Source organism: Xenopus laevis, chromosome 5S (assembly GCF_017654675.1).
Source record: "Xenopus laevis strain J_2021 chromosome 5S, Xenopus_laevis_v10.1, whole genome shotgun sequence".
NCBI lineage: Eukaryota > Metazoa > Chordata > Amphibia > Anura > Pipidae > Xenopus > Xenopus laevis.
The window spans coordinates 65,455,121-65,480,480 of NC_054380.1; the positions used below are offsets into that span (position 1 = coordinate 65,455,121).

General features: G+C 37.1%; 1 protein-coding gene across 2 annotated transcripts in view; it reads right to left on the reverse strand.

The window, feature by feature from the left end:
• The window catches only part of sobp.S (sine oculis binding protein homolog S homeolog), an 87,963-nt gene extending 63,311 nt beyond the window's left edge, over positions 1-24,652 (reverse strand). The window contains exons 1-3 of one of the 2 annotated variants that reach the window (XM_018265405.2): positions 24,178-24,651; positions 5,377-5,515; positions 2,677-2,862 (exon numbers count right to left, since the gene is read on the reverse strand). In XM_018265405.2, coding sequence (XP_018120894.1) covers positions 2,677-2,862; positions 5,377-5,515; positions 24,178-24,273 — 421 coding nt within the window. In that variant the 5' untranslated portion in view covers positions 24,274-24,651. Of the gene's footprint in view, positions 1-2,676; positions 2,863-5,376; positions 5,516-24,177 lie in introns of both variants that reach the window. The other variant, XM_041564633.1, reaches the window with a different exon arrangement.
• Positions 24,653-25,360: the final 708 nt, after the last annotated feature.

The following is a 25,360-nucleotide window of genomic DNA, read 5'->3' on the forward strand; positions in this document are numbered from 1 at the left end:
GGTTCATCAACAGCAAACAAACACATATATATTACTTTATACATTTTCCTATTATGTTATCCTTAACTTCCTAAAGCTGCTAACTTGCTCTAATTCCAGTAATCTAACAACGCCAAACGTTAAACAATACAGAATACACTTGGGCACCCAACAAGTCACCTCACCTTCTAGCAAGTTTTCCTTCTCCCAGGAATGTATATTTTTTTACATCTTCATACAGGTCCACACTATAGACTGACTCAGATCCCTCTATAGCCACCATCAGAAGGGTACAGGATGGACTTTAGTCAGGGTCCCCATGGTGGATACACAAAGGCTTAATTAGTCTAAAAGAAGGGGTTGATCTTGGGTTGAATTTGGGCATAATTGGGCATGGTCTGGGTGGATTGGAGCGTGGAGATGCATGTAGGGGGTACTTAATTGCCTTATAGTTCTTGTTATCGCCCAGGAGACTGGCAAGCCAATAACTGTATTTAAAGCCTAATTTACTAATGATGGGCAAACGTGCATCTGGCCACTACACCCTGGCAACCAATCAAATTTTTGATTGAATTATTCTTCCAGCAGCTACATACACATAGCTAATCACTGAGTGTTTACCTTTGTAGTCTGAGAAAGTGACACTGGTAGCACATCAGTTCTACAGCCTACCTACTTCCCTTTTCTTGCCTCCATAATGTACAACAGTTACATTGAGAGCTTTCAAATTTGAATTTTCAAATTTTGCGCACCAAACCTGGGGCAGAACTATTTTTAGAAACAAATGAATAAGTGGCTACCCTTATTTATATGTGAACACCTTTTTACGAAGCTGTTGGCTGAGGTCTGACTGACGTCAGATATTATTAAAGAGTAGAATGTATTTTACATACACACACTCGTTTTCCTAACTGAGAAATTGGCAAAATTAATTGAGAAGTTAAGAAGTTAAAGGAACAGTAACAACAACAAATTAAAATGTTTTAAAGTAATGAAAATATCATGTAGTGTTGCCCTGCACTGGTAAAACCGACCTGTTTGTTTCAGAAACAATAATATAGTTCATATAAACAAGCTGCTGTGTAGCCATGGCGGAAATTGAAAAAAGGCTATATGGCACAGGTTAAATAGTGGATAACAGATAACACCATTATGTTCTACAGAGCTTATCTGCTATCTGCTGTGTAACCTGAGCCTTTTCTCCTTTGAATGGCTGCCCCCATTGCTAAAGTAGAAGGAACAGACGCACACCCTTCACCAGATCAGCCCGGTGCACAATCCCAAAGGATCCGGGCAGCCTCACGTATGATATAGAACAGTAGAGGATCGGCACACAGGCATTCAAATTGCAGTGTTACCTGCTCGTTTATTGTGCGGACTGCGCACAATAAACGAGCAGGTAACACTGCAATTTGAAAGCCTGTGTGCCGATCCTCTTCTGTTCTATGCCCCCATTGCTACACAGCAGCTTATTCATATAAACAATAGTAGTGTTTCTGATGCAGTTTTACCAGTGCAGCATAACACTGCATTATATTTTTATTACTTTAAAACACTTTTATTTTTTGCTTGCTGTTCCATTAACCTCACAGATGGATTACTACAGTTTGTTTCAATGACACAAATTACTAACAATTTGATTTGCAAGGCCCCCCCAACAAAGTAAGGTCCAGTCCCCATTTGTGACCTGCTGATATAGATAATAGGGCACAAGTGCATACAGGAAGGGTTTTTACCAGTCAGCTCTAGCACTCATTGCAACACTGCTTTGTGTTCTGAAGCTGTGCAGTCTTAGGTCAACTGTCAATGACACACACTGCTACTTGTTAACTGCAATCTTCCACAGCAACAAAACGGCAGAAAACACAACAAAGCCGTGACAGACAATGCTGAGGTTTCTCTGCTAAAACAATAAAATTGCATAGTTGTTTAAAAATGCCTTGGGGGAAGCTTCAAATGGGGCGTTTTTCCTTCCTCTGGATCAACTAGCAGTTAGGCAGGTTAATATAGAGTTAAAAGTTTGAATTTGATGGATGTGCTGCAACAAGAAGAAGCTGTCTCCTAATCACATAATTCCCCCATGCTTTTTAAATGGACACTAATGGGGGAATGTAATTAAAGTTGAAAAAGTTATGTTTGCTTCAAAAGATTACGACACCTTCAAACACTCCTTAAAAGTGTGCAATTATACTTCGCAATGCAATAAACATATAAGGAGGACTATTATATTGTGAAATGAAAATTTTTATTTTTATTTGTGAAAATTGTTTTTCTCTTTGCAACTTACATTACATTCCCCCATAAGGGTCTTGTACTTGCAAAAGTAGCAATTAAACATTAAAAAACATTAAGACAAAAAATGTTAAAACTATTTCTACCTTTTATATGCATTTGGAATTTTAGAAGTCATCACAATTTAATTCAATATTGGTAAATAATATAGTTATGGATACCAATGGTGCCCATAATTAATCCAAAATGGGAGGCATATACTTATAGATAACCTTGTAATTAATGAAGCAGATTTTCCCCTTCTGTAAGATTTTTATATCAAAGATATAATTTACAGAAAACTAGAATCTGGTAGCCAGATTTTAAAATGACATATTATATATTTCCATGTTATATTAGTATATTTAAAAGAAAATCAGCAGTTTGTATCCCTATTATTAACATTAAAGTAAAACGTCTATTTACCTGCTGGTGGTTTCATGAATGGTGGAGGAATCAAAGGTACCACTATGGGCATATTTCCATAATCCTTTGACCCCGCTGGTAATTCTGCCAGCCCATTTCCTGTAGCAAACCCTGAATAGTTTATATTTGTATTGAATGGTGATATAACACTGTCCTCAGGTAATTTTGGTTTTGGCAAATAATTTTCTGAAATGAAAACAAAAGGATTGAAAATAAAACATTTCTCTTTTTATATAATTTTCAATGCTCCCCACCCTCCTCACAGTAAAAAGCGCATGGATAGATCTTCAAGCTAAATCAAGGCTACATGAGCAGCCTTCTAATCTGCAGTAGCTGAAAGCACTGTAACAAAAAATATGCTCATTATAATGATGAGATCACAAAAGTCATGTTGCAAGCTAGACATCTTTAGATTGTCACGTTAACAATAATTTCAGATTTTCCTTTTCAGCTCAAATATTTTTGCCAATTTAAATATGCCATTAATATATGTTAAATACAATATTAAGATCTATAACCCCTTGAGTTCAAATCTGAAAAAGGACCAATCATTTCTCTACTGACTAGTTTAAAAGGAGAACTCAAACACTTTCATATGCTAAATGTTAAAGTGTTTAGTAGTTTTTTTTAAGTTATAATTCCAAATAAAAATGTCAGCCATCCAGAGGTAATTTTGAGAGGGTTTGTTTACACCTCTGGAGCACCCTAACCATAGCTGGTTACCTGCAAATATTTAAAGTGCATTAAGGAGAGACAATAAGTTGATAAGATGCATTTAACAATATTGACAAAGTTTTGTTATGCAGAGAAACCAGTGACATTATTATTATTACAGTAGAATTTCTGTTTCCCAGGGGACGGCATAAATTCCAAGAAATTGTAATATCCAACAAAAAAAGCCACTTGCCTATATGGGACCACAAAAAAAAATTGTAAAATGTAAAATGTAAAAAAGGAAATGTAAAATCAGGTTCAACTGTATTATTATTAACACATATTTTTAAAGTGCCAACATATTTAGCTGCAATGTACACTAAAGGGTGCATATATTGCACAGACAAGATAACAAAAAACAACCAATAACAGATTTATTATCTGATATTATATATCAACCGATATATTACATTATAACGGTAAAAGCTGCCAGCTGATTCTATAATATTTCTATGGTTTACTGGTCAGTGAAACACTTTGAACAAGGACAGATATTATAGTTATTAATGATTTTCAACTGTGTGTGTAATAAAATGTCTTAGTGGAAAAATATCATATAGGCAGGTCCTTAAAAATGTGGACACTGTCTAAAAATGAAAAACTCCAAGTTTTCTTTCTAAATTTGTAAATTTGTTTACCTCTTACAACTAAATACATTCCATTACTTGATGGCATGTCTGTCCTGGGTAAAGGCTAAAAGGGACTAGAACAACAGGGAGCAAAATCGTTCCCTGTTTTGCTTATTTACTAGGCACATGTGTCTGTAAAATTGTAAATGTATAAAAATGTTAACTGCCACATTTGTAAAATGTATTTAGTACAGCATAATAAAATGCAGAAACGTGATTTTTTTTTGTTGAACTCCCTGAAACATGACACTGCCCCATTTGAATGACCAAGAATGCACAACTTGTTGTTGTTGTGTTGTTGGAGAGCTTTTGGCAAGTGATGCTTGTTACATTTTCTGCAGGTGCAGTAAAAGTGGCAATAAAAGGTTCAATTACTATCATTGGTCACAGGAAAGATTGTTCTTTTCAAAAGTAAGAATTTATGTCAATATTTTCTGCTACAAACTCCGATCAAATCCGCACTGGTTTTTAACGCTTATTTATTATTACATTTTCCCGAAAATTTGCTTTGCAGGAAATATAAATTACATTTTCAAGATTTTTTCATCCGATTTTCATGATTTTCTTGGAATTTTCCCCAGAAAACTCAGAATACTTCGGGGTATTGCACGAAACACAACGCACATTAAAAATTCAATGAGACTTCTCCCATTGACTTATATGCAACCTCGAGGTCTGAAATGCCGGATTTTCAGATTCTGAACTTTTCCCTCCACAGGGTTTAATAAATTCTGAAAAATTTGTGATTTTTTAAAAGTCTGAAAGTCCTAACTGTTAGAGCGGATTTGTAAGATATACATGTAGATATGACTATGAAGATATTCATTCATCCAGGTCATGGTATATCTAATATAATATAATATAATATATTATATATATATACTAAACAAGGTAGCCCCAGCACTCTCAATATATAACCCCCAGAAAAAATATTCTTGCACAACTGACCTTGTAACTAAAAGTGTCTTTTTTAAGAAAGTTACAGTTCAGTTGTGCAATAATATTTTTTCAGGGGGTTATATATTGAGAGTGCTGGGGCTACCTTGTTTAGTATGTTAATTAAGTCTTGCCCATGTGCACCCAATAAGAAAGGTGAGAAGCGGCATTTCAGCATGTTTGTTTAAAAATTATATATATATATATATATATATATATATATATATATATATATATATATATATATATATATATATATATATATATATATATTTATTTATTTAATACAAACTGTGAAATGAAACTTCCACTTCAGAACAAACCACTCTTTTATCATGAAGAAAATATTAGTTGAAATGATATTGCTTTCCTGATGTTTTTATTTTAATATCACTTTAAATACTACAGTCCAGATCATTACCTTTCAGAACAGAAATATGCTGACGATTTTCCACATCTGCCTGGTAGTTCCTGAATTCAATGTCTTCTCCTTCCTTTAATTCTACTTTATCGTAGCCGTACCATCCAAGAAGTTCATTCATGGTGTTTTCAGCAAAGTTCTTTAATAAAAAAAAAGAAGACAAGAAATTGTTCATAATTATGATCAGTATTCATCTATGGAAAGTGCTACTAACCTTTCAAATATAAAATAGAGAATAAATATTAAGTCTCCCAACTGTCCCATTTGTAGGCAGTACAGTCCATAATCTTGGGGCAAAAAAGTAGGACTTTTAGAAAGTGGGTTGGATTTCAGCGTTATAGGAGAAGGAAAGTCATGTTATACTTGGGGATTGGCAAAAGTAAGGCACCCCCTAGTGGTTACATTTACTTACCTGACACTCCGGGCTGGTGCACCTATCAGCAGAAAAGTGCCCAAGGGTCTTCCAGCGAGCACCATGGTGATCCTCTTCCTGCCTCTTCCTTCAGCTCGTGGCTGTGTATGCACAGTAGAGCGGAAAGCCGAACTTTAATGAAAAAGCTGACTATTTCATTCTACTGTGCATGCGACTGCTCTGGGAAATTCGAAGAGCAAAAAAGCAGGAAAAACTCCGGGTCGGATGCAGTTTTCTGCTGATAGGAGCACTGGCATGGAATGTCAGGTAAGTAAATACAATATAGTGTGCATAACTTTTGGCACCCCCAAGTATAACGTGGCTTTCCTTCTTCTTTAAACATTTAATTGGCAGAGTATAGCTGTGGCCTGTAATGTTCAAGCATTTAAATTAGGTATTTCTGGTGATATGGGACAGACAACATATAGAACTGCTATTCATGCAACTTCCATTATGGGGATAGGTTGCTTCATAGACCGTAATAATAGATGAGATGTTTAGCTCTTTCTTAAAGCGATACTGACACGTTCCTATAAAAATCATAGGAACGTGTCAGTATAAAGTTAATACTGCACAAGGAATTGTTTCCCTCAAAGCCCAAACCTGTGTTCATCCGACCCTATGACACAGCTAAAAGTCCTTCTCAGCCGTTTCAGTGACACTGGGCTAGGGGCGGCGCGATCCTTCCATTGGCCGAATGAAAACAGGAATTCAGCCTATATAAGGATCACTCTTCCCCCAGCATCACTGATGCAACCCAGAAGATCAGTTAGCTGTGTGAGTGAGTCGGCAGCACACAGATTTGTGGGGGCTGGTGGCGGCTTTGCGGGGGGGCTTTGAGGGAAACGATTCCTTGTGCAGCATTTACTTTATACTGACACGTTCCTACGATTTTTTACAGTAACATGCCAGTGTCGCTTTGAGTAAGACCAGCCCTTAGAATATTTCAACTACTGTTTTTTATTGAAAAATAATCTTTTCACAACAATGTTTCATTAGTATTACTTTTTTTCCTGAATAACAGAGATTTAAACATTTTCTAGTACGTGTACAATTAAAAGAACTGTATTTTCCTATACCAAGGTTGGAAGCAGATTGGAAGGAAATGTGGACCTCAATGTAGAGTTTTTACTGTTCAAATATATTGTTAGGTCTACACTATTGAATTACCCTATTCATTTCAGACCAACAATTGTTTACTGTTTGGTAGTGTCCTCTTACCTGTGCATTTGTGTGACTTGTGACATAAGTTACTAAACTAGTGAATGTAACATATTTGAAACCCACAGATAATTATGTATACATACACATATTTCAGTAGTTACTTAGATCTTCCCCACATTTTGTACATAGGTGATACAAAATAGTTCTTTCTGCGCACAGGGATACTGATTTCCTAATATAGGTGTTATTCTCAGTGTAGTGTAGTTATTCTCAACAATTTAGAACATATGTTTTGAGCCTAGTAAATGCATTTTACAGTCTACAAGAAATTAGTTCTAAATCTTGAAACTGCAAAATGGTAATTTGTTATCTCCCAACTCCAAGAGCAACAATTTGTTCCTTTCAAAAAGTGTTTGGAGTCATTGTAACTTCCTACACCCCATTTTGGAGTACATTCCACATGATGCACTGGCACAGTTGCAATTCCTGAAACAATTAGTAGTGAACACCAACTATATTCTATAAGACATGTCTTAATCTCAATGCAATGCATTCTTCTTGGTTGCAAATTCTCTAAAAATGCCACTTTCAGTACAAAAATGGGATCTAATATCTGGAATACCTTTGACCTGGTGTATCCTGATATGGGGTCTTATGTAGTTTGGTGCACAATTCCTTAAAGCTACTATAAACATTTAAACCTGTAATTTCTTGGCATCAACATGAATTTATGCAGCTTATTTATCATCAAATGGAAATCCACTGTTTTATAACTATACAGAATAAGGAAATCAGTCAAAACAAATAATTGTTACATGTTCTATGTAATTGGGCATTTTAGTATTTTTAGAGCTTTCTGTGTAAGGGGTTTCTAGATAATATATCCCTCACCTGTAATACCTTCCCTTTAAGTCTTTGCTAACTAGAGTAAGGCTCCAGTTTACTTTCTTTAAAGATGGATAAAGGAAATATTCCAATGTTTGCTTAAGTCCCCAAGGGTTCTTAAATTTTCTTCCTTTTATTTTATCAACAATAAATCAGACATGACACACTAATTAGTTTATGACTAAAATGTTTTCATTAAGCTTACAATTAAATTGGCAGTAATACATGAAGGAAAAAAATTAAATCCACAAGAGTGTAGGAAAGGCTGTAATATGGAAAATGGGAAGCATGCACTTAATTTCCCTCCAAGCAGCAATTTCAATAAACAAGATATAACTTTAATTAGAGTATTATTGATATTAAATCACATACATGACTAGGAAAAGAAAATAAAACAATGTGATTTTTCCTGCAACCCTTGCTTATTTAAGCAAGTGAAAGAAATGCACTTCTTAATAAAAAACTCAGAAAAATATTGTCACAGAATATTGCCAAGTGCTGTTGTTAAATGAATTGAATGTGCCATAATCATATGCACAGCTGTCCAGAATAAATTTTTACTGATTATTATATATTTTCATTGATGTACCTGTACCATGAAGTAAGCTGCTCATACATGAAAAGACAAAACAATAGCAGAGATAACATCATAGCAAAGCATTGGTAGGAGGGACGCTGGCACTGTGGTTGAAGAAAGTAATAAGAAGTGTCAGGGTGGCAGAAATTTGTCAAGGTGAAGAAATGTTATGGCAAAATGGCACCTATGTAGCTAAATACATAATGGGGTGGCAGGATAACAAAAATGTATATCAAGGAGAGTCATGCTGGCAGTAAGATATGCCAAGAGAAGTGTAGGAAAAAGTTAAGGGCAACAGAAATATATTCAAAGACAAAGACAGGAGAAATAAGCAGTAGTGTGACAGTAGGATTACGTAGCTGCTGCTGCCAGTTTGGCATAACGTAACAGAAAACTGCAAAGTTGAAAAAGGCTTGAAATCCTGATATACCATCAAACACTTCCTAAACTGCTAGAGGTAATTGTGGAAGTTGAGTTTCCGAATTGAGGCAAAAGTTTCCAAAATCCATTAATAAGGGTTTCACCACCTACCCTTTGTACCCTGTGGTTCAACATTTGAGTCCACCTTAGTTCATAACAAAGGTTTATACATATAAATACATATGTCATTAAAGTCACACTGCTGCCGGTCATAGCATGAAACTGCTGTATTGGGGTTAGACAGTTTGGGTATCTCTACTCCAATCTACTCTACGCCTTCAATCACTTCCCATCTATAATAATTGCTCTTAAACGTAAGAATGTCACCAAATTGATTTGGTGAGTTATACTCCTTGAGCAAATCAAATGTCAGCACAATTAAACAAAAACAAAAAAACCCCAAAAGGATTATTAAATGGGTTAAATTTATATTTCAGTAATCACATAATAACACATGATAAGCACAATAAAAATATAAATACAACAAGCAGATGACAATTAATTTCCCAGCAGAACTACTTAAATTAAACTGTTACAAATGTGCTATACAAAGCAACATTTTTATTTTAATTACATTAATATATGAGTGTGTGTTCTAACATATTACAAATGTGTAAAAATAAGTTGTTACAGATGCTGTTTTAATTGCATTTTCCCTTCTTTGTCAGCTTGCTTGAATAAGATGCTTCATTAAGTCTTTTTGTGATTAAAAAGATGATGTTGTTCCCAAGCAATTAGCTCTGAAAGAGGTTACAAGGTACTTCCTATAAGTTAATTATCCCAATTAATGAAATCCTGTGCTTACAATCTCTCAGATTTAATGTGTGCAGTTTTGTTTTGTTTTTTATTTTAAACAGGTGGATTCTCCTGTTGCTATTTAAAAAGACAAATAAATGGTGGAGCTTTATAAAGGAGCTTTTGAGCTTTATAAAGGAGCTTTTAAGAGAATGAAAAGAAAAATTAGCCACAGTCATGAGCCCAAAAACTAAAAGATAAAGCATAGGCTTTTTTTTGGAATGTTACCAATAAAAACTATAGGTTATAGTTTATAGTATGCTTCCTATATCAGCCCTGGTACAATGATATGCAAGACTACAGTGATCTAAAATAGGATACATAAAAGTTATTGTTGGAATCCAAACACATAAAAAAGTAGACCTCTTGTGTTCAAGACCACCCTTTATAATCCATATTCCACTAAACCTAAAAAACAAGTTGCAGCTACATAATATATAGAGTGTTGCAAGTGTAATGTCACAAATATTTTAAGAATTCAAAGACTTTTCCTGACTGACCTTAAAGCTAAGCTTCACATGGTGCACGGTTTTTGTATATTTTTTTTTGTTTAATGCAGTCATAAAGGTAGAATACAAAGGTACAGGTATTGGATCCATTATCCAGAAACCCATTATCCAGAAAGCACCCAGTTACAGAATGTCTCCATTTTATCCTAATAATTCAAATTTTAAAAAATTATTTCCCCTATTGGTTTGGGAGGTGCCATATGTGTACCTTTCTGCTGCCAAACCCAAGTTCCAGCCCTTCTGAAGATTATATGTAGCTCCAGCTTTACCTCTAACCCCCAGTGATTTAGCATGGGTAGTGGAGAAAATAGGAGAAATTTATTTTGCAAGGTAAGTGAGGAGGAGCAGGAGGGAGTGTGACAAGAGGGGTTCCTGTGTGTGAGCACATAAATGGGGGAATGTAATAAAAGTCGGTAATGGAAAAATTATTCACAATGCGAAAAGTTATGCCTTTGCACAAACAAATATTCCTTTGCGAAAATTTATTATAGCTTTTGCAAATCCGTATTTTTTGTATTTTTTTTAAGGTAAGTGGGGAGGAGCAGGAGGGAGTGGGACAAGGGGGGTTCCTGTGTGGAAGCACATAAATGGGGTAATGTAATAAAAGTAATGGAAAAATTATTCACAATGTGAAAAGTTATGCCTTTGCGCAAACATATATTCCTTTACGAAAATTTACTATAGCTTTTGCGAATCCGGAAACTGCTTAGCGACCTCTTCCAACAGTGGAAGAAGGTTTGCGGATTTGCACAGTGAATGTTATAATACTTAAAAGAGTGTAATTGAATTTGCCATGCAATAATCATATAAGGAAGACTATTACATTGCGATATATACATTTTTATTCTTATTTGTGCAAATTGTTTTGCTTCTTGTGGCTTTTATTACATTTCCCCAAAAGTATTTGGGCCAGTGCTGCCATGGACCTGTAAAAGCATTTCAATATTCATCTGTGTCTACTCTGTCTGCACTAGTAGTTGCTATAAAATCATAACTATATATATATATATATATATATATATATATATATATATATATATATATATATATATATATATATATATATATATATATATATATATAGTTATGATTTTATAACAACTACGAGTGCAGACAGAAATAAAATCACCTACCCAGTATAAATACTGAAAGACGAAAATGGGTCATGCCATAGAGAGGACAGACAGGCAAAGGAAGTGTCTCTGCACTGATAAGTTTATTAGGGCAATATACAGTACCATGTATTGAACCTATTCATTTGGGAATTTAAATCTGATTCCTGGACTGTGATTTGCACATGTTTCTCTATTTTAATATAACATTGTTGACACTTGACTTGCATTTGAATATTGGTGTACTACTTCTTTGACTAAAGTGAATATTTATGGACATTGTTTACCACTATTTTACTTTTTGCTATTTTTTGTGTTTCTATACCACATTGGAATTGTTTTTTGCGGAAATAATCAGTTGTTACAATTTGTAACATCAGTGTTTAGTCCCTCCTTCCCTGCCAGGATTTCAAATGATGCAGATAGAGAAGAACTTGTTAACAGCTGCAGCATAGAAAATAGCATTTATTCATACATTTTGAAGAAGCAGGTAACTGTGATGGGTTTCTGTGTTATGTGGCCCTCTTCATCAAATTTTGGTTATGAAGCCGGAGTTCCCCTTTAAACTGATTGGACTTTTGAAAGGGGAGTGATTACAACTAAAAAAGCATGACATGGAAAATCTAAACTGCTGGTGACTATTAACTTTATATGCTGATCATGATTTTTGTTTGCTGATAAAGCTACAACATAGATGAGAGCTTGACACTTGGGAAGCCAAGGCTGACTAGCACTGGTGCCAAATCACAGGAACAAAAGGTCATAAGGACCCTGTTCAGTAAATCTTGCATTTTGGAGAGCAATGAAATGCTAACCTTAGTTAATAACTTGCTTACAAGTAAAAGTTCATGATATAATATTCCAGTGATAATTCCATACACAGATGCAACACAAATAATAAAATGTACAGGAAAATATGCACCTGCAAAAGGTAGATATCTTCTGTTACCCTTGGTTCCTGCTGCATGGTAAAATATTGCAACATAGAGATTATCTGTGATCCCCTTTTTAGGATTCATTATCTGGAACCCCGTTATCCAGAAAGCTTTGAATTGTGAAAAAGCTATCTCCCATAGATTTTATAAGTGATTAAATTTTTTTGAAAAAATGATTTCCCTTTTCTCTGTAATAATAAAATAGTACCTTGTTTTTGATCCCATCTAAGATATAATAAATCCTTTTAAGTGGGCAAACAATTTTATTGGACGTATTTAGTGTTTAAATTATTTTTAGCAGACATTAATGTATGGTAATCCAAATTATGGAAAGATCCCATATCCAGAAAATTGTACATCTATAGAATTCTGGATAACAGCTCAGTTACTGGTGTATTAACATAAGCAGGTAGACTGTGATATCTGTACTACAGCAACACCAAAATCGTATGCCCAGCTAAATCACTTAAGGTTGTGGAAAAACAGAAATAGGAGTAAGTATATGTAGATGATGGTATGATGTATAAAAGTGACCACAGACAGATAGTAACACAGCTTAGCATAGAGAGTAGCAAAAGCATCTTATGATTAAGTGGCCTATTTATAGTACAGGTATGGAACCCGTTATCTAGAATGCTCGGGACCTGGGATTTTCCGGATAACTGATCTTTCCGTAATTTGGGTCTTCATGCCTTAAGTCTACTAGAAATTTATTCAAACATTAAATAAACCCAATAGGCTTGTTTTGCTTCCAATAAGGATTAATTATATCTTAGTTGGGATCAAGTACAAGCTTCTGTTTTATTATTACAGAGAAAAGGGAAATCATTTGTAAAAATTTGGATTATTTGGATAAAATGGAGTCTATGGGATATCGGGTTTCCGGATAAGGGATCCTATACCTGTATGTATAAAGTACAGGTACATTATGGGACCTAATATCCAGAATGCTGGGACCTGGGGTTTTCTGGATAACAGGTCTTTCCGTAATTTGGATCTTCATACCTTAAAGGCACAGTAACGTCAAAAAATAAAAGTGTTTTAAAGTAATGAAAATATAATGCAGTGTTGCCCTGCACTGGTTAAACTGATGTGTTTGCTTCAAAAACACTACTATTGTTTATATAAATAAGCTGCAGTGTAGCAATGGGGACAGCCATTCAAAGGAAAAAGCTCAAGTTACACAGCAGATAGCAAATAAGCTCTGTCTGTCTAATGGTGTTATCTGTTATCCATTGGTTAACCTGTGCCATATAGCCGTTTTTCAATTTCCGCCATTGCTCCACAGCAGCTTGTTTATATGAACTATGAAACAAACAGATCAGTTTTACCAGTGCAGGGAAACAATACATGATATTTTCATTACTTTAAAACACTTTTTGGTGTTACTGTTCCTTTAAGACTACTAGAAAATCATGTAAACATTAAAAAATTCTGCTTCTAATGAGGATTAATTATATCTTAGTTTGGATCAAGTGTTTATTATTACAGAGGAAAAGGTATTAATTTTTAGAAATTTGGATCATAATGAAGTCTATGGGAGATGGCCTTTTCGTAATTTGGAACTTTCTGGATAACGGGTTTCCGGATAACGGATCCCATACCTGTGGTGACATGATTGCTGCAAAGGTCCTTTAACTCTGGATTGTGGATCAGTGCCATCTGACTACTTTTATATCTTTTTTTATTTATTTTATGTCCAGTAAAATGAATGTAGCATGCCTAAATATAAACACCATTTATTCATTCAAAGATATTTAGGACATAGATAATTATGTGGAAGTAGAACATGGAATAAAAAAATTACAGCAAATATTTGTTGGCTTTTTTTCTAATCAAATAAGGACCACTAGACTCCCAGAAGATGTGCTTACTACAGGGAAAAACATTGTTTTATATTTTAATTTCTCTGTGTGCATGTTTGAGTCTCGAGAAATATCACTATTTGACTGAACACACTTGCAGTAAAATCAGCCCTGCCTCTTATGTGTATAACGACACAATAAGAAGTATGTGATAGATGATAGAAAGATTGTGATAGGACTGGGAGAATAGGGTAATTTAGGCAAGGTCAAAACCAATGACTTAGAAATGCTAATCATAGACATTAGGAGTGAACAAGTAAAAGCAATCATTATTAATTATATATTGAACTCTTAGCTTCATTTGACAAATGCAGACCTTTAATAAAAAAACAGCTGTGAACTGCCTAGTACCTTCTGAACCCACTCTGCATAGTACTGTAAATCTTATAATTGTTATATAGTTTGTTAACTAAAGGTTTTTATCTTAATGGGCAAAAATATTATCCCCAACCAAAGGTGCAGGCTAGTAGAGTCTGCATTCCGGTTGGGGGTAAGATAGCGTTGCCACCTTTTCTGGGGCTGGGAAACGGGCAGGGGGGCAGGGCGGATGATGTCGGAGGCGAGGGCAGTACCATTGACATCGGGGGCGGCACCAGTGATGGCGGGATCGGGACTGGTGACATCAGTCACTGGTGATGTCAGGGGCATCACTAATGATGTGATGATCGACATGTCATTATTTTCGATGTCCTAATTTGGAAATCCAGACAGGAAGGTTTCACCCGGACAGCCCTTCCGAACAGGTGGTAACCCTAGGGTAACAGTAATTTAAAAAAAAAAAAAAACCTCCTGGTTTCGAGGGCCATGTTGTACATAGCGCATGTGCATAACATCACGCGTAAGCACAGAATGAGCTGTTGTGGCATTTGCTCATTATGCACATGTGTGTGCCCCAACATAGCCATTCATACTAGGAGAGGAAAAATATTTTTAGAGTGATTTCATTACATTTTTTAAAAGTCAATACTGTTCTTTTAATGAGAACTGACAGATAGTTGTACAGAAACAAACCTTTGAGAGCTACTTATGATCTGAGTTTGAGACTACTGCTACAGTTATCAGTTGTCAGTCCCAATAAAGAAAAGTGTCTGTATTTAAAAATGTCATTCTTCCAGGACATTTTACCCTACTTTGCTGACAGTTTTGAGATCCCTTTTGCCTTTACAAAGTGGTTTCACAAAAGGCTCTGCCTCATGCCGTCACATTGTTTTAGGCAGCAGAGCTATTATTTGCTTTTTCTGTACAGTGCACCTGTCACAGAGAAATGATTAGGGACAGGTAGCTGGAGGGAGGAAAATGTCTCCATTATATAAGTAAATGTATAAGCAGACAGACTTGTGTCAAGCACTACTTGGTTATGTTAAGATTTGGAATACAATAGTCTTTTTTTATTTTTGTTCATAGAAACAAGGGTATGTATGGGACAAGGTTTATAATTCACTCTGCTTCAGATGCAAATGTCACCCTGTATTACTCTCCCGCTAATAAGGCAATCCTGCAAGGCTAAAACTGGGTCATTATCAATCTGCACCTGCAATTTTGGTTATACTGAATAAAGGATACTTTAATGCAGCCCAAAAAAAATACCCCACCAAAGCCATGTATTTGAACATCAAGTGCACTTGTGAATTGGTATGGTCTGAGCTTGGTGTGGATTGCAGCATTTACAGCAGTCCTCAGTGAAAGCTGAGTTTATTAACATTAGAAAATCTATTTTTTAAGATGTAGTCTACAGGAGACATAGGGGCAAATTCACTAAGATGCGAAGTTGCGCCAGGCGCAACTTCGCCACACTTCGCCAGGCGTAGTTTCGCCAGGGCTCCGCAAATTCACTAAAATCCGAAGTTGCGCACAGGGGTAGCGTAAGGCTGCGAAGTTGCGCTAGCGTTGATTCGCTATATAAAGCGAAGTTACGCTAGCGAAGGCTAATTTGCATACGGCGCGAAATTCAAATTTCAATGGAGGAACACGTATCTGCACTAAAAATGCCTAGAAAACCTTCAAATCAGCAAATAAAAATTTTATTTTGCCCTACACATGTGCCCACTGTCTAGGTAAGTTGCCATGAGTCAGGAAATGTAGGGGGGAGGAAGGGGAGCCCCAAAAAATTTTAGATCTTTTTCAGCCATCATGTAGAAAACACGCCAGCGTTTTTTTGGGACTTAGAAAAAAAATTGACTTTTTTTTAAACAATCCCTATCTGAGGTGGCGAAGGAAGTCTAGCGTAAAAGGTAGCGTTCAGTACACTGCGCAAGTTAGTGAATTTGCGTAGTTTCGTCGCTAGCGAAAATTCGCCTGGCGTAAGGTTGCGAAGTAACACTAGCGAAACTACGCCAGCGTTCGTTAGTGAATTTGCGCAGTAGCGAAAATGCCAAACGCTAGCGAATTAACGCTAGCGTTCGGCGCTTCACGCCTTAGTGAATTTGCCCCATATAGTGCACATAGCCACCTGTCATAAGCCATGCTTCATATTTGCAGTAATCGGCAACAGCACACACACACATGATGTACAAAGTCACATGATAGATACAGCCTTCCAATGATATGGGCCTCAGGTGTAATTATAGTAGGAGCAATAGCTGTTCTATGACTAAAGACCCTGTCCACATCACGTTCTCCAACACACATGTATGGAACCTTCAGCTTGATGTGCACCTAGGTATGACATTTCTTGAATGATTTTGCCTCTAAATTGCAAATCTATCCTATTAAGCAAGTGGATGTATAAGGAGTTTTACATCAACACTTCATTTTAACTTCACTTCAACACTGTCATTTTCCAGGTAGTCACAGGTGAGCCAGTAAACTAATAAGGGCAAATGCAACTGAAGGGTTACTAGACCCTAGCTAATGTGTTACATATTTCTTAAGGAAAATAAGGAGAAATATAATGCAACAGTAGAAGGGCCAGAAAGTTATGGTAGTCTTCGGAAGATGGGAACTATGCAGTTTAAGGCCAGTGACCTAATACTGTCCAAGTTTTGGCAGATATTTTCTTATAGTATGCATCTTTATGGTCAAACCCCATAAAACTCCAGATTCAGTTTTTATTTATTTATTTATTTATTTTTGCTTGACTAAATGCAGACAAGACAGAGGTTATCATTATCAGTAATTATTACATACGATTAATTGCTAGGATGCAAAATGAAATAATACTTATCGCTTATTATAATAAAACTTATTATAATTTAATAGAAAATCATTGGTGAATACATTCTTTCTTTCAACTTAATGTACCTGCCTTTACTAATTCAATCATAACGTCAATGACCTAAAAGAATATTGTAGAGGCTCCCAATTGGTTTGGCTAGCACCCATAGGGGAATATAGTAGGCCAGCCTAAAGGCCATTTAAATATAAATGTAAGTTAGGGTGAGAATTTGGGTAATTGTTAATTTTTTCTCTTATATATTTTGGGAACTATAGTAAATTGACCAAGTTGTTAAGTTTTCATTCTAACCTTATTTTAATGGACCCTGTCAGGTGGATCCTGACCTGATGTCACATTGTTGGCTTGTCCAATCATTTTGTTTTTGTCTGTCTCCTCACTACTTTGTACAGGGCTGAGGAATATGTTGGCACTTTATAAGTAAATGACAAAAGTAACAAAAACTGAATGACAGAAAGGATGTTGTATACAACGCAGATGAAAAGGACATGATCCACACTCCATTGCCAAACCTTGCCATAATCTCTGCTAACCAGTTACCCCATTGTCCCATTAATACATTGTAAATGAGTCACAGATATATCATTACAGGTGTGGAACCTATTTCCAAAATGCTCGGGACCTGGGTTTTTTTCAGATAATGGATCTTGCTGTACTTTGGATCTTCATAACTTAAGGGGCAAATTCACTAAGCGCCGAAGCGCCTAACACTAGCGTCAATTCGCTAACGTTGGTCATTTTCGTTACTTCACAAATTCACTAACGAACGCTGGCGTAAATTCGGTAGTGTTAGTTCGCACCCTTACGCCTGGCGAATTTGCGCAACGGACGTAACTACGCAAATTCACTAACGCGCGCATTGTACTGAACGCTACCTTTTACGCTAGACTTCCTTCGCCACCTCAGACCAGGCGAAGCGCAATAGAGTAGATAGGGATTGCTCCCAAAAAACGCTGGCGTTTTTTCTATATTATGGGTGATAGACTGAAAAAGATTGAAAAATTTTTTGGGTCCCCCCTAACTCATGGCAACTTAACTATACAGTGGGCACATGTGTAGGGCAAAAAAAAAAATGTATTTGATGTTTTGAAGGTTTCCCAGGCATTTGTAGTGATTGTACGTATTCCTCCATTGAAATTTGAATTTGGCGCCGTATGCAAATTAACCATCGCTAGCGTAACTTCGCTTCGCTTAGCGAATCAACGCTAGCGCAACTTCGCAACCTTATGCTACCCCTGAGCGCAACTTCGGATTTTAGTTAATTTGCGGAGCGCTGGCGAAACTACGCCTGGCGAAGCGTGGCGAAGTGCGGCGAAGTTACACCTGGCGCAACTACGAATCTTAGTGAATTTGCCCCTATGGCTACTAGAAAATCATGTAAACATTAAATAAATCAAATAGGTTGGTTTATATCATAGCTTGGATCAAGTACAAGTTATTGGTGTATTATTACAGAGAAAAAGGAAATCATTTTTAAACATTTTAATTATTTGATTATAATGAAGTGAGAGATGGCCTTTCCGTAAATTGGATCTTTCTGGATAACGGGATTTACGGATAATGTATCTCATACCTATAAAAATTTACTTAAAAAGGTCCTTGATTAAATATTCTTAGTAAGATAAAGATATATATTTCAACAGAAAATACAAACCAAGAAGTGTCATTATTAAAGAGATTGTTATCTCTTCTTATTGTAGCATTTTGAATAAAATATTGACTAAGTTCTTTGTCATATATCTGTTGCCAATGTTCTAGATGTAGAGATTTGATTATATTTTAGCTTAAGCTGTTCCACCAACTACAGTGCTAAAATGTAGCTATCTTCAATCACTGTATAGCACATATACAGTATTTACAACAAGGTATTCTGCACTAAACACTGCAAATACTGTTCAAAAAGGATAGGACAGCCTACTCCCCTCCAGCTTTTTAGTACTATAACTGTCATATACTGTACCTCCATAGCCTGTTTGAGATAGATCTCCCAAAACTACACCAGCCAATACGAAGATAGAGTTCAACCATAGCTGAAGTGTAGCAGGCAGTTCATTCTTCCTGTATACGACTATGCAGGACACAATACATGAGTGAATTAAAGTAAGAATTACGTTGAACAAAGAATGTGTTATCCTTCAGAATTCTTGCAGGGGGATTATGCCCAACTAATGTGTTTCTTTTGGTAAATTAGCATCATATGCACAGTGCACAATATATAATACAAATTGTGTCCTTATATTCATATAAAAGTGGAAAATTACACATTAATAAGTTACATTAAAATAGTGAGAAGGTTAAACTTAATGGATATGTGCCTTTCAATCTCGACTATTATATAAACATGTAAGGTCTAATCTAATCTGTGACCCTTCTGTAGTTGAAATGGCCACAGATTTATCAAGGTTCGGTCATTTTAGAGAAGGGTGTATTCTCTTATCAGGCTGGCATTCTGCAGAAAATGAATGCATTGTGGAGGAATATATAACTATATAATTGTATTGATTTCTCCCAATGTCTGGTTCTGTATTTGCTAAGAGCAAAAAATGGGTGGCAATAGAGAGCAGGAGAGATGGCTAAGAGAGAGAAATGTGATAAAGGTCAAGGCAAGGCAAACAGGCCTTTTGTTATGTTTCTGCACTGAAATATAATATTGAGAAACTATGCAGAGTCATGTACTTTTTATACACAGTGTTGTATTGTATCAAATTTATATTTGCTACAACTTTCATGTACATTATACCAATGATAACAAAAATGAAACATAATATCTGGCATCATGAAAGAGCAACAAGTGTGAGCTTCCAGCCATGCAGCTTTGGAAGTGAAATGTATTGTTACAGATGTAGAACTGGGGGGATAAGCTCTCAGACAGCAGGGATCTTTACATCAGTACAATCAACCTCATGCAGAGACTGTATCATAGGATAAAATCTGTTTGGGAAACAACATTTAGTTGTCATGATGTCCCTAGGCTGAGATCATCAGCTGTCTCCCACAAAGTGCCACATGCATTTTATGCCCTGAACAACTAATTTTTTATAACCTTTAGCAGCCCTCTATACACATGAAGAATATTCACTCCTTTACAAAATCAGTTATCGTGGACAGAACTATAATTGGCAGATAAAAGCAAAGCTGTCTTCGGAGGGGGGCAAGCGGGGGGGGGGGTGCCACAGGTTTAGCAGCTGTATGCTATCTGGAAATGAGCAGCTCTATGCTTAAAGAGAGTAGATAAATTCCAGTTCAACTCAAATTTATCTCTGGAAAGGAACAGCAACTAATCGTTAGTATGTACAGTAGGATGGCGGCAGTAGCACTTAATAGGCATATGCCACATGCTACTATAGTTGTCACTACAAGTACCTGCATCCACCAACAGCCAAAATGAATGTTGGTGGTTGTAATTCAATGACAGTAAAAGCTCTGCACTTAAATAATCAGTCTCCATAAAGGTTAGTTTGCATGTAGTCAAGGTGTCAAGCCATAACTTAGGACAGCCCTACCATAGGAATAATAGTAGTACAATAGAGGTAAAATTAAGATTTTGCTCTGGTCCAATAACCATAGCAACCAGTCTACCATCTATTTTTATTTGGCCTGCTAAAGAATAGACACAGAATACAAACTTTTAATTGCTAAGGGCTACTAGATGTATTGGAAACTTTGTACACATTTAGAATCAGGCAAGTGCAACCTAAGGGCTTCTAGACCTAACTTTGTTTATATTTCTGAAGGAGATCAGGAAGAATAGAATTCAACAGAAGTAGGGCCAGAAAGTTGTGACAGTCTTAGGATGATGGGAACTGTAATATAACAACTGTAGAAGCACTGCTTGCTTATCTTCATATACAGCACTGCCGACCTTGTTTTTATTCTGTACATTCCTGTCTGCAAGTGTAATTATGGCTACACCCCTGCTTGTCACTTTGAATACTACTGGCCTGTCAGTCTTTCCGCAGGAGGCTCGCTACATCACCACAAGGCAGTCACTCGGTTCTTCCCATCATCAATGCCATTGCGTTTAATACAGTAAAAGCATCCCTCTTTCTGCGAATCCTGGAACTGACTCACTTTAAAATTGATTATTTTAAGAGCAATCAAGTACCAGACACAGCAGGGTGGTAATATAGTTCCACGGGGACCACCAATTAAACCTAAGATATTCTGCACATTACCAGTTTAATGTGAACTCTGGGCATTGTTTTTGTGTTGATTCCTTAACAGTATAACTGCCAAACCCACAGTGCAGTGGGTTAAACAGCCCTTAATATCAAATGCATAGACTTTTAATTGCTGTGTGGAGATTGGGTGGGGGGGGGGGGGTTGCCTGCACACCAGTTCTTTTTCTTCTGTTAGCAGAGAGAGGCAACTCAATCCAATGTGGTTTGAAACTTGAGTAGGTCACTGTACACCATGATAAAATTCCCTAATCCCTGGGCCAAATTTCCCTCAGGGGGGCCTCCTCCTACCCCTTTACTTTCCAAGCTGACTTTTCCATTCCCACTCTCGTGTTTCCCTCTTCTTCATTTCTTTCATTTCCCCTACCTTAAAGCCTTGATACCCGATCCTTTGCCAATGCTCAGGTTACAGTTTTTACAGCTTAGACCGTCTATTGCTGTATACATTCCTTTCTTTCTGCTCTGCAGTGATTACTTACCAGGGCTTATTTTACACTAGCCCAGATGAAAGCTGTTCAGATGAAGGGAAACATAGCTAGGCTGTTTGAACATTACAGATATGAAACTACACAAGAGCACATTGTGTCCCTCTTGACATTTTGTCTCAAACTCATTTTACACTGTTTCTAATTTGCTGTTACTGTATTCCGAGCCCCATATAGACGGAGCCTTCTTGCATTACTTGATTGGTCAGACCAAAAATAATCCCCTAGGTGGAAAGTTAACTGTTTTCTCGGAATTGTGGCTATGAACGATGAATCTGAAACTGCGCAATTCCAGGGCAGAGGATCGAAATGTAGTGAGGCTAATAATTAACTGCTAGCAATAATCTAGCTATATTTCTGCTAGGGCCATTTTTGGTAGTAGTGGGGTCCCAGTAAATATATAAAACAGGACTGCCCAACCAATACCGTTGTAGATGTCATTGAGCTATATCTCTGACCACATGCAGCTAGAAGTTATGTCTTTAATAAAAACTGAAGGGCTGCGGGTTGGGCAGTTCTAATCCTGAATCCATCTTGTTCTACTACTGCCATATTGCTCTGCTATACCCATTCCCCTAAATTCTTCATACCTGTAAGTGCTGCTTCTTAGGTCCAAAGCAGTCTCCCAATATTAGGAACCCCATAAAAACTGTTCTGATTTCTATTATGTGCAAAGATGTCTCATTCAATAACATTGTTCCCTTTTCTACTGTATGTTTTAGCAGTCCAAGTGACTGCTACCAGCACACTGTAAAAAAGGAAATTCTCAGAGAAACTGTTAAGTTTAGTCTTTAATACACAAAATTGTGTAATTTTCCCCTCACACAATGTTGTTTTTGTTTCTACCCCACCAGTTCAGACAAACATCTGCTATGAAGAACAGCTATCTCCCAAACCACCGAGTGTGCCTGCAGCCAAAATAAACAAAACAAACCCAGAGGATCCAGCACAGTCAGCCTTTATATCCAGCCAGGATAACATTTCACATGTTTTGATTAAAATTAGCTAATTTGTAATTCTAGAACCTATGTTAAAAGCTGCAATCCATATAGATCACATTAAGCAATGGCTCAAAGCTGCCAATGACAATGTGATAGATTGGGCAATTTGGCAGTGACGAAGTTGGGGGGTACCCATTTCAATTAATATGTAATTTAAAAAAACATATCATAGTAAACCAGGAGTATGTTCATTCATCGCCATACATATGCCCATGCATTTACATAGAACCTGGCAACATGTATAAATAAAATGAAGATTAAGCTCTTACCTTGTCATTACTATGTAGCAAGCCATTCTCCTAATAAGAAGAACTGGTTCAGTATAATATAGAGAAACACGATTAGGGTATAATAGAGACATACTATGTTATACAGTATATAAGCACACCAACTGACCACATTGAAGTATCTTGCCAACTAGCTGTTATTACATTCCAGTAGCTTATAAAAGCAGCAGGGTGAACTCAAATCACTGTTGATGGGTTAAAAGCCTGTACCATAAACCATAAGAACAGCATAAAGGCAAGTTGAGAGTCTTTTAGATTTTATTACAAGTGATATTTCTTACTGAGATGGATCAACACGCATTTCTGATTGCACCATGGCAATATTTAGCAGCACAGTGGGGTCAAATCTTGGTGGGATTCAGCTGCCTAGACCAACATCTGGAGGACCAGCATAATACAACAGGATCTCAAAAAGCAACCCTCGTTGGACTGCCAAAAATAGCTGATCCAGTCCATGACAGGTATCTGACTAGGGATAAAAAGGATCACGCAACTACAGCTTTGATTTAGAACACAGGGGCACTTATGACAGTAATATTTATAAAGGCACCACAAAGGCATACACCTGTTGATGAACTGCAACTCTCAACTTCTAATCATAGCCAACACAGTGATACAACAACAGGACAAGAAAAACTGGAACACACCACTGACAGATTTACGCACTAAACATGAGGGTGAGAGGGATCAGGAGTTCTTAATATGCCTGGACAACCTGTCTGTCAAAAAGTCTTTGAATAAACTGACAGGCTGGTGATACAATAAGCAACGTGTTCCTGTGGAGCAAAATCAGCGTTCCGGACTGTGAATCTGTCTCTGTCTTCAGCCCAGGAGGCGGGGCTGTGTGCCACTGAGAGCATCTTACAGAAAATGACAAATACTACCATGATATATATATATATATATAAATGTTATATGCTGCCCGCATTTATACTGCAACAAATAACAAAGTGATAAAGAAATAAAAGGAGCCCCTATTCCAGTCTCACTGTGCCATCTCTTACCTTCATCTCCTCGTTGATCTCTCTTTTCACAGGGTGGGCAGGTTTCCTGCTTCTTTTATTTTCTGGGGGTCTCCCCTCTTTTTCCATTTCTGCCATTTTTTTACTGTGTGTGTTTCTGGCTTCTTCTGCTGAAATGGCTGCTTGATTATAAAGTGTATGGGGGATTGGGGAGAGCAGTAATGGGAACTGGCGATTCCCCCCCACCCACCCAATGTGTTCAGAGGTGAAAGGCGTCAGGAACTGTGTGAGGAGGGCTCTGTACAGGGAGGGCTGGCGATGCCAGGCTGAGGGGCTGTGAGTGCCCTGCTGTCAGCTCAGCCATCTTCTGCTTATAGCTCAGTGTGCATGAGTGTCAGGCTTGTTGCTTTGTGTCTATGGCAGTGTGTGTATGTTTGTGTGACTGTAGCAGGGAGAGAGGGAGGAGAGACAGAGAGAGAGCTCCTTGTGTAGAACAGTAGAGGGGGTTTGTCCCTCCCAGGCTGAGAGAGAGGAGGAGGAGCGCCTGCCAAAATGTTCCTCTGCGCCTCCTCCTACTCACACACTGATGGAGAGGATGTGCCAGGAGCGCTGCTGGACACATCTGGGAGAGGTGGGAGTCAGGTTGGGATACTGCCACGAGTAGCCTTGTTCCTACTCACCAATCCGTTTGATGGATTCCCTCATAAATCTGTGGCAGCACAGCAATCTATAGCAATTGAAGTCCACCCCTGGGTCAAATAGCCAGTCTCCCACTGCAGTGATGTGGTTCAAAGAGACTGTAAGTTCTTTTGAGCTGTACTCTGAGAACCCTTTATTTGTTTGTTAGGTTATTGTAATTCCATGGTAAATGTAAAGCTTCAGCAGAATGCCCTATCATAGGCAGTTACTCTACAAATCACACCATTCCTGAACACAATGGAGGACCTTTGCAATTGTATAGTGTCCTTCATTGTTAAATGCCTTTTTCAGATACACAGAATATTTTAGCTTAATGCAGACTTTCTTAAATGCAAGGGATGCTTTGTGGACGGAAGTGCTCTTCACACTGGGTGGAGGGGACTTTCCTATACAAAAAGTTGGGAGGCCCAGGTGATATTTGTCCCAGTGGGGCACTGACTGGTATGACATTTTTAGTAAATACTAAAAAAAAAAATAAAAAAAGCAGAATTAGTGTTAAGAGTGGCCCTAAAATAATTTAATTTGA